We start from the raw sequence: 10,937 nt of genomic DNA, 5'->3' as shown, positions 1-10,937 counted from the left end.
AGTTTTGAAATCAAGCAGTGAGGACTTTTAACTGCATCTTTAATATCGCAGATGGGTTTCCTTAATCACTAGGTAATTATACAGGCTATTTTGTGGTCAGTGGGTCTTATCTGCCTGCCTGTCTCGCTTTCTGAAATTTCACCGCAAGCTAGAGAAGGCTTGTAAATTAAACTTGCATTGAAACAGAAATATTTCCATTAGAAAGTTTTGTTTTAACAAACCAGCATTTTCTGCTAAAAACACATTTTGCTGAAGAACTACTGACCAGATTACCTTGCCTAGAACTGTTTGTTTTCTGGAAATATTCAACTATTTTTATAAGAAAGCGAAACAAAACACCTCCCTCCCCCCAAAATACAACAAACAGTCCTGAGAAAACCAATACTAGAAACAAAGCAGCATGAACTGCCTATAACAACCTCAAAACCCATGAAATTCACCTGGCTTTAGGTTTCAGAAACAAACTCGGTCAAGGTTTTCTGAAAGAATGAACTAACGATTACAATGGTCTCTTAGAAGAATCTGGACCCACTTTAAAAAACAACTCTCAGCTGCTTTATGGTTTTGCATTTGAACCAAAGATAAGGTTTGGGGTTTTACATGAAAACAAACTTACAGGTGTTGACTAAAATTTGTTGCAAGTGTTAACATAATTTAAGCCCCAAACTCAAAGTGAAACACCAGAGTTGTAGATCCTAAGAACAAAACTCAAAAGTGTCTGCACGAGAAGTTGGCCACTAGGTTTCGCATAACTCGCTTGAGAGGTACTTCTTCAAATTGGAAGAAAAAAGGAAATAGTATCGACACTTTAAAATGCATCACACGTAACACATAGCTGATTACTGTTGTTGGACGCAAGTGTTTCAATAAGAAAGATATAAAAAAGTAAGAGTTAAATGGAGTAACAAAAGATATTTTTTAAAGGGTAGCAAAAATTCATTGAAAAAGTAGTTTTAAAGAATTTTGGTTAAATAGGAAACAGAACATTTCAAAATTAATACTGCCTGCAGGGAAAAACACATACATGCTGTTCAGTATTTGATGTTCTTTAAAGTTTGCAAGTATGATTTCATGTTTTAGGGGTTATGGGGAGTTAGTTCACCAATAACAACCCCAGTTAGGGAACTCCCGATTTAAAAGTTAATTCCATTATTACTATTATGAGTGAATTAAATACAGCTCTGAGTGGGTTCAGGGGTCTGCCGGTATGGAGTCAAGTGTAGGAATAGAGCCTCTGTTTTTGATCATCTTTTCCAGGCAGCTACGACCACATTTATTTTAAACGAGAACCCTTCAGCAGTCAGAAGAGTTTCTGTGGTTTCCTGAGCTCTTTACCAGTCTGTATAATCACAGAGATTTATAAAACTGTGCTTACTAAAATTAATCTTAAAAAAAAAAAAGAAAAAAAAGAAAAAAGAAAAAAAAAAAATCAATAAATAAATGTGGGTGTAATACCACAAAGGAAAATATGCCCATAAATGGATCACACTGTTATGACTGTTTTGAGAACGTTACAGGATACGCAGCAGCAGAGAGAAAAACAGGTCAGCTCAAAATACATTAAATTCTCCTATTTTCTCAAGCTTCAGCCAATTGATGGAAGAACCTTCCTGCTTTAATGGCTAAAATGTGATAAATATTTGCACCGAATAAGAGCTTCATTTATGTTGCATGACTGATGCTAGGTAGTCGCATCTTGTAGAATTATTTAGATAGCTCCATCTCCATTCATATCTTCTTCTAGTGAGTGTAAGATCTCACTATTTGGAAAGAGGTGTCATTGAGATTGAAGGCATTTCATCAGACTAATTCAGTATTTACCACTGCATAAGTCTATTCTTCTGGGAGGCTAATCTCCTACCCTTCATGCTGTGGGTATATACATGCATATCATTAAAGGTAAACAGCTATGGATTCACCAATGCAATCTTACACCCGAGTTCTAGAAACCGTCCAACTCCATGACTTAGAAAGAGTTTCAAATCAAAACAATGTCTACTATCCTTTCCCTAACTGCTGGGCCTAACCTATAATTGTGATATGAATGATGAATGATATGTGATATTAAGATCTTCTCTTTCTCCCCCTCTTCCACAAGGTTCACAGATGTTCAGAATCAGGAACCACCGGAAGGAACCAAAAGTGTTGTTTGCTCAGGCTCTACATGGAACAAGCGACAGACGGGGAATCTCTGAGAGCAGCGTCGTAGTCACTGACCTTCTTTTAACTGGCTGTCACAGCTGCCAAGGTGGTTCTGCAGTGGCTCTGTCTGGACAAAGATCTAAGGTGCTCCCACACAGCTGAAGTTATCTAGATGACAGCAAGGGATTTTCAACTTCTTTTCTTTATTGCACGCACCTATCCTTTTAACACCAAATACTAGGAATGCAAGAGATGCTACAGGAGTGGCAAAGATCCATACCCAAGGGAGTCTCTAGTCCATTATGGGCAGGGTTGAAAGAAAGGTATGGAAAAGAGAGGCACCCAGGGCAGAGGAAAGGAACAGAGGGCACTGGAAGCAGCTGGAAGACTCTAGTCTGCTCTTCAATGTCAACATGTTTCTTTAGCTGTTAATGAGCCATGAGACTCCTCAAGAGCCACCTGTTTTCATCCCTCTTTCTTCAATGGTTCCTACCACAGCTGGTCTCTGGAGCCGTTTACTTGAACAGGGCTGCAGATGCTGGTAGCAGCTCCCATGTGTAGAATGGCCTGTTCCACTCCCAGAATACCACGCTAAGCAGCAAAAAAAGAGAGAATGTCCCTTAGAGCCACTGCTGGATGGCCACCCCAACAGTCTCTGCCGAGGAGTGAATAAGGAACCAAAGTCATAGAATAAGGAAGCAAAGAAAACAGTGAGAGAGAAGACATGGAAAAGAAAAAAGATGAGAACAGAAGAAGAAAGGAAGAAGAGAGGAGAACTAATGAGAAGACTGGCAGGAAGAAAAGAGGATGAGAGACTTCTTTTATGAAAAGGGAAACAGGAAATATCCGCCACATTGCAGGCATCATTACATCCATGTTGGTTGTCAGCTGCAAGGACATAGATTAACTGGATGTGGAAACCCATTTATGCTCTAACCTTATGGCTGTATCTACATTGCCCATTTTAAGGAAATATCCCACCTTCCCTTGAACAGCAAAGGATCTGCTGACAGACCAAGTGTAAAGCCTTTAAAATGAATGAAGAAAGATGAGGCAAGAGGTGGGAAAGGGATGCCATATCTCAACAGTTCAATGAGCTCAATTCATGAGCAAAGTTAAATGTCATGGTGATACTGAATCCAAACACAGAGATGCTCTTGGGGAATGGGGGTAGAACAGAAAGAGCAGTCTCCAGACAACTGGTGGTTTCAGGAGTTTGCATATTTGCCATGGGGTTTCTTCCTTGCTTATTGCTCCCAAGAAACTTCACATAAATGCCAAGTCTTCCTGTTTGTTTCATTCAGACCTATATGAAATAATCTAAGGTTACAGGAGTTACAATGACCAAATTCCCTCTCTCTCTCAGGTATTTATAAGCCTCTCTCTCTTTGATACCAAGAGGAAAAACTCTGCATCTCTGCAAAAACAGGATAAAAAATTACCTATGAAAAAGATTCTGCTCTAACATTTGAACACTTGACCTCTGCTTTATGCAGCCTCCAAAGAGAATTTACATATTCCAGCCGAAAATCAAACCAATCAGTGCAAGTGTGGTAGCTTTACAAGCCAAGGAACGAGAACACAGGCCTCTTAGGCAATCTCCAGCACAAGTCTGATCAAATCTACTCAACATTTGGACTACTTTATATGGCCAATATAAAGTAAATATTAAACTGGCAGGAAGGCAGGATGGAGATGTCAATTAAGGAAGTTAAATTCCATTTTGGAAATAAAACTCACACAGCAGTCCCTTCTGTTGAAATACAGGGTACTTGAGTAAGGTTTCTGTGATAGCATAAGAAGATTATCCATCATTCTATTTCTTTCCCTTCCTTAGTAAACTCTCCGCGTTCTTGACACAACCTACCTGACAATTTCTATGTTCAGGTGGTAAGAGGAAGCACTAGAGGAAAAAATACATTCCAATGGCAAGGAAAGCATTTGTACGTATCCCTGAAAAAGGTTTGAAAAGAAACTTGTAACCTTCGTTTTACAAACCTGCAGTAAATGAGTATAATACACATTCAAATCTTGAAGAGCAAATACCATCTGAAAATCACCTCTACAGAGGAGGCAGCTAATGTCTTGAAAACACACAAGTTCATCTCTACATAAATCAAAAATAAATAACTCTTAAACATAGATAAATCCTTTCAACGTAACAGTAACTCACCACTTCGTGAACGGATCGATTGAAGCCATCATCTTCTGTAAGGATCAACAAAATGATAAGAGCCATGTAAACATGGTGTGAATTCCTTTCTTCAACATGATAGAGAATCTCAAGAATGGGCAAAACCTAGGGAGGAAAAATAGGTATGCATTAGTGTAGTCTTTCAAACACCCCAAACTTTAAACACAGAAGATATTAAACCTTCCTTGTGTCACCCTGTGCTTTCATGTCATGTTTTTCCCTCCTGAAACAGCCACCCTTAACTACTGATGTAGAAAGTTTTCTTCAGTCTCCACAAGAGTTACAAACAGTATAAACAAATTCTTTCTTGTGGCAAAAAATGGGATTTCAATTCTTTGTAAGTGGGATTTCCAGCCACACCAGCTAATATAGATTCTGAAAGTTTCAGCTCACATCTGACACTTGCAGGGAAAATAGCTGAACGGTGTTTACATCAGTTGACGGCAAACTCAGTTGGAAGAAAGCTTGCCTGGCTAGAGTAGACAGGAAAATGGTTGCACTCAAAGTGTTTTAAAAAATTTCAGTCAACACAGATGCAGATTGGAAATGGCTATGTCCAGTCCTACACAGCCAGGCAGCATTTCAATTGAGTTAACCAGAATCATTTTACAACCAAAAGCCAAAATTGGCACCTCTATTTCAAACTCCTTCAAATTTCAGAGAATGGAGATAATTGGATTAGGATCCCCAGATCTAAAACACTTTGGGGTCTGGGATGGATTCAAAACCAGCAAAGGCTCGTTTTTCCCATTTTAGTTCGGAGGAGGCCAAAGTTTCAGAAGAACTGCCGTTTTTGTTTAAGTTCAGCCTGAGGTCTTCATAACGTTTCCACCAAGATGGACAGATTGAGCCAAAGTCTTGCAATAACAGCTAACAAAATTTTATTGCCACAGAAATCCAACCTGTACCTCAGTCTAAACACAATCCAGATGCAAACCTTGCCTCTTCACCAGCTCCTGGAAAACTAGCTTTACTCTGGCTCAGTGCAACGCCCCTTTCCCATGGGGCAGGAGAATGCCTATATCACAAAGTAATCAAGGAAAAGGGTTTCCATAAAACACAAAATGTTTTTCTCCAGTTAAAGAAAGAAGCTTTACTAATATGCTAGGAATCTAGCACTGTATTGTTCAGTTTAACATCAACTGCACCACTGCACCCTACCATGGATCCGCACTTGGGAATGAGTGATTTCTTCCACATTTCTTGAGCAAATCACTGCCCATTTCTATCTAAGTGTATGGCTCAGATATTGTCCTGTTCTTCAAAGTCAGTCACGTCACCAGAATTTTTTACTTAGGTACTGCAAGACCCTTAAGGAACGTGAGGTAGTCATCTCCCAGTCAACTAGAATCAACGTGTACTCTCTTTGGCTGCTGTAGGCATGGGGGAAGGAAAGAAATCCCCGCAAAAACCTGGCGCTTTACTGGAAAAGGAACCCAGATCCCCAGTGTCTGTATAGATTACATGCTTCAGCAGGACTTTTTAGCATTTATCTAACAGCTGATGCAATCAGCTGTTAGATAAATAGCTGATTCAATTAGTTATTAGATAGAAGTGCCCAAAAGCCCCACTGAAGCAGGGACTTTTGAGCCCTGTTGAAGTATGGCTGCTGAGCAGAGAAATGTAGGAATGTCAGCTGTTTGTTCTATAGAACTTGTTACAGTAAAATGCTAATTTTTATTACTAATCAAAATGCAATATACTGCCACGTATGTTCCAGAGCCTCATGATACTTGCCATCCAGCCAGGAGTGCATTGAACAACACTGCAACAAGCACATCTGGGAAACGTGTGTCTTCAGAAGTGCCTAACACATACTGTCTGTTTATTCAAACTGATGCTAGATCAAAAACCTCAGTTGGGGAACTATATGCAAGTTCAAACAGCACCCAAGGCATTTATTAAAGAAATATGGCTAAAAAGCTGCCTTATTTATATGAATGTGAAATATTGGGTACCTATCCTAGTCCGGTACATTAGGGAAATAACCCGAACATCCACCTTCTCACTGTACAGTGCATTCATTACAGTGCTAAAATCCAGTTTCTTTATTCTTGTTCTGACAAAGGGTGTCACAATCTCTCTCAATCAGTCTGCTGGTTCCACAGCTTTGTTGCATCAAACTTAACCGGTCTTTGGCCCCCAGCTTTTCTTTTCTTTTAAATCCACTACCCATCCCTATATATCCAGCCTTGTCTCTTAGCAGTTGTGCCCCCTCTAACTTTGTCAGGCCACACTTCACTGATCGTTTCCACCTTAGCAGCTAATTTTGTCCCTCCTTCTATCCTGCTGTGGAGCTTGAGCTGGCTGATAAAGCTACTACTCCCTTCCCAGAAGCCCATTTTTGTTGTGATGATTAACAGTACTTGTTTGGCTAGAATATGGATCACGTGAGAATTAATAAGTGCAGACTTTTTTTAAACTCAGATGATTTTACCCATTTCTCTTTTCCTTCATGTGTTACTTCTTCTGTTACACTGCAAGCCCCTTAAGTAACTCTTTTCATGTATGTATGAATATCTGCAAGTACAGGCAGCACATAGCACGCTGTGGATGTTATCAGAATAACAAGGACAACCAAATCACCACAGCACACTGGGACTTTATAACTGTTTACATACTGAAGTATAGCTAATTCTTAACTTCAGATTTTAAGTGCCATGCATTATCACATGCTATGGAATCAATAAAATTACTTATAAAAACACATCTATGCACTAAAAATGAATTTTATTTTTAAAAGACAAATAATACAGCTTCTTCTATTCAAAGGTCATAGCATATCCTGCTATCCTACCTGTGTTGTCATACCAGGCACTGAATAAATCTATACCATGGCTGCAGAAGGAAACTGCAGAAAACATGCAATAAATCCTTTATTTTGCACTCCTTTTCCTCGTTTCCTTGTCATACACTACATGTTTTTCCAGAAAAAACACACAAGCAATGGCTCTTTTCACTGCTGCAGGCAGGTCCTCCTTTGTACAGGTTTCACCAAGGAGTCAGCAAATGAGCAGGTGCTCCATAGTCTGCGTTTCACTGCACTCGCATACATTCACGTAATTAAAGTAGTCCCATTGGATCACGCTTGGTTTTCATCTTCCAGTTTGCATGTGTAGGTGAGTCAGGCATCACCATGTTGGCCAGTCTAGATCAGCCCCTCCAGGAAACTCTTCCTGGGTTCCAGGTCCATTTCAGAGCACTTGACTGCACATCGTCTTTCCTTCCATAACCTTAGTTGTACCCTGTCTGCTAGTGCTTGCAGTGGCGCAACACTGGACATAAAACTCTTAAGCTGTTTAGTTACTTCTATATAACCACAGAGTAGATACCTGGGGTCTTCCACCTGTCTTGATCTTTTTTTTTTGGCTTGCGACCTTTCTTCTGGTATTAGGTGGTACAATGCCGGCCAGTAAGTACAGGTTATCCTTTAGTGTTGGCTTTAGACATCTCGTGGTTTTTGTTCTTGGTGATGGTTTTGGGGTGGTTTTTTTGTTTGTTTTTTACAACAGCTGTCATTTAGAACTGGCTCTAGTTTTTTGGAATGAACTGATGGCCCTCATACTGAACATGCACACTCTGCAGTAGCGTAACACAAGACAATGGCAGTGGTTCGTAATGTAGCTGGGTTTGCTCCCCACTTCAAGGTGACCAATTTTTGAAGTATGATCTTGCAAGTGCTGACTTTCCCTTTTGTCTTCTCTACGTGTGATATGAAGGTAAGCATACGGGCCAATATAACCCCCAAGCACACAGGGTTTGAGTTATTGGTCAGTGGGATTCCACCCCAGGCAATATTCAATTTCTGCTGAGCTTCTCTATGGCAGGTGAAAAGCCAGGACCTATGTCTTGGTTGGGTTGATGCAAAGCTGGCTATAGTAATCTGAGAGGTTGCTCAATGGACATTTAATTTGTTCTCAACAATGGCAAAGTCCCTCCCTTGTGATGTGACTTAGCTCCTCATATTACTTTGTATGGCTTAGTCATTGGTATATATGTTAAAAAAGATCTGTACTAGCATGCTACCCTGTGGGGGGGCATTTTGTCATCATCTCCGGCAGCTCCATTTCTTGTACAGTTCTGTGTAAAAACATCTTGGATGAGCTGCGTTAAGTGGTAATCGTGTGTCATATCACAGACTTTGGCAAGCAGGTTGTCGCAGGGTACTAAGGTGCTCCTTCAAGGGCAGAAACTGCCTAGAGAAAGGGCCCTAGGAGCCAGGCAGAACCCCCAGAAGTGCAGGTTACTGTGGCAGCAGGCTAACAAGGGAATTAGCCTGCACCTGCTCCCAGTCAACTGACCAGGAAGAGGCAGGGTCCTGGGCCATATAAGCCGCAGGGCTGGCACTGAAGGCAGTTAGGGCCCTGGCAGCTGCCAGGGGGAGTGGATTTCATGTAGAAAAGCTCCATGGAGATACCTGGGTGCCTGTGCTGCTGTTGGTGAGACCAAAGTATCCAGGGTTACAGTTGCTGTTATGTTATAGCCCAAGGTCTCATATTTATGTTGTGGCTTTTAATCCGATGGACTGCGATGAGGGTACTGGGGAGGAGACAGCCTCACTGGAGCATGCTACTGTGCCGAACCCCAGTGCCAGAGAGCACAGCAACAGGGGGTGAGGAGACCCCAGTGCCAGAGGGCACAGTTACTGAGGTTAAGGGTCCAGGGACAACAAGAGGCCTAACTAAACTGAGGCCTCATTACTAGAGACAATAGCTAAATACCATCTGTGAGGCATGGGGCATGGTAAAGGGACAGTTTTGGAGACACGCGTCTAGCCCATAAGGCTTGGGGTGTCCCATGAGGTAATTACTTAGAGCAGGACCCAGCAAGGGGTCTAAGAACCCACACGGTTTAGTGGGGTCCACCAGGACCACGACTGCATAGCAATTTGAGGGCAGCCTTCCCATCTAGTATCTATTATCTTAACCATCAAGACATGGCAGCCGAGAATAGAAGGCATCCGTAGGGCAAAGCTGGCATGGTCACAGGGCCCTAGGGGCATCACAGCCACCCCTAGGAATACGGCACAGGTTTCAATGGCTGACTGTCATATGCTGCTGATAGGCTTACAAACACAGCACCTGTTATCATCCCTTTCTTGAGTCTTTCTATATGTCGGGTGATGTTTACTATTTGGCTAGTGCAGGACTTGCTTGGTTTAAATGCAGCTTGTTCTGGTGTTAGATGTTGTTCAATATGAGACAAAAGGCGATTGAGAACAAATTTTTCCTGTGGATCATTTTACTCATACTTTGCTCATTAAACTCCCTCTCTACTGGGACTACCTCTAACCTTTCTCCTCACTGCGCAGCTTTTGAGCACCTGACATTTTTTCCTGAAAATTTTTTTTTTTTTTTTTAATCCAAATGTGGATCAGGTAAAAACAAGTCACTGAAAATTATAGACGTATTCTTCTGTTCAGGGTGAGTGACAATTTAATTTGGAGGGGGTGTGGGAGGGGCAGGGAAGAATAGCCCGTGTAAAAGTATATGACAAAATACTGAAGAATGGTGCTCTTACTAAATTGATGCCAACTAAATTGTAACATACCATCACATCCTACATAAATAGATTACCTCATCTATGATTTAAATGCAATCACTCCAGTAGACAGAGACATGAAGTGAATGGTACACAGCAACACTACGGAACTGCCCAAAACAAAGAATTTCCATATCCAAGAGAAGATGGATGCTTTTTTCTGAACACTTCCAATTACCCAGCTAGCACTTACCTTTCACAGTGGGGTTACTCTTGCAAAACAAAAAACAAAAAAAAAAAAAACACAACAACTCAAAATATTCAAGATCACAAGTCATGACACCATCCCAGACATCAGTTCTGCAATGTGCCACCTACTCCATCAACAACATCACTTCCTGTAGCACACTGTGGCTACTAATATGTTGCATTTGTTCCAGGAGAAACCATCTGATTCCAGAACAAAGCACAAATGTTCAGACGTCCATATCTTATGTCCCAGGATAAATCCTAAAAAGGTTTACATGATAAAAAACAGTTCGTCCTGGGACATTGCGAAGTGAGTCTGATCAGTTATCCTGGGATTGGATCGCTGAATCAATGGCAGAAAAGTGGCACTGCATTCAATCACTCACCATGTCCTTATTAAAAGGGTGACACGTGTACACTCAAATTCCAGGATATTTCTGCTCCGGGACAAACAAAAGCACAGCTTGTCAAGGGAAAATGCAATGTCTGTTCCTAGCCTGTGAGTATCCCCTTGTGGTTAGGGGTGTTAAACAAACAATTGACTGGGATGATTTAGGACTTAAGCAGGAGCATGGGACCAGATGATTTCCTAGGGTCCCTTTCCCTGCTATTTTACAATTCTATGACCTTTCCCAATATTAAGTAGACTGCCCTGGAGGCATTTATGGTTTTTGATTATATCAGAGGTTCATAGATTGAATCAGCTATTAGATAAAAGTGCCAAAAAGCCCCACTGAAGCACCCAATCTATACAGACACTGTGGAGTCAAGTCAAACTAACACACTGCCTCTTCCAGTAAAGCGCAGGTTTTTTGTTTTTGTTTTTAAAGTCTGCAAGCAGCCATAGAGACAAAAAAAAGATGCATTATGT

At 41.1% G+C, this 10,937-nt stretch overlaps 1 protein-coding gene across 1 annotated transcript in view; it reads right to left on the bottom strand.

Annotated features, from left to right (window-relative positions):
• Positions 1-10,937, bottom strand: part of DYM (dymeclin) — a 337,064-nt gene that overhangs the window by 202,244 nt on the left and 123,883 nt on the right. Inside the window, exon 10 of the mRNA XM_019531678.1 lies at positions 4,316-4,441. Within this exon, the coding sequence (XP_019387223.1) occupies positions 4,316-4,441 (126 nt within the window). The remainder of the gene's footprint in view (positions 1-4,315; positions 4,442-10,937) is intronic.

The sequence above is a fragment of the Crocodylus porosus genome, unplaced genomic scaffold (genome assembly GCF_001723895.1).
Source record: "Crocodylus porosus isolate Cpor-Errol unplaced genomic scaffold, CroPor_comp1, whole genome shotgun sequence".
Classification (NCBI taxonomy): Eukaryota; Metazoa; Chordata; order Crocodylia; family Crocodylidae; genus Crocodylus; species Crocodylus porosus.
Note: the sequence above shows the minus strand (reverse complement) of the source record. Positions and strands in the feature narration are given on the sequence as shown.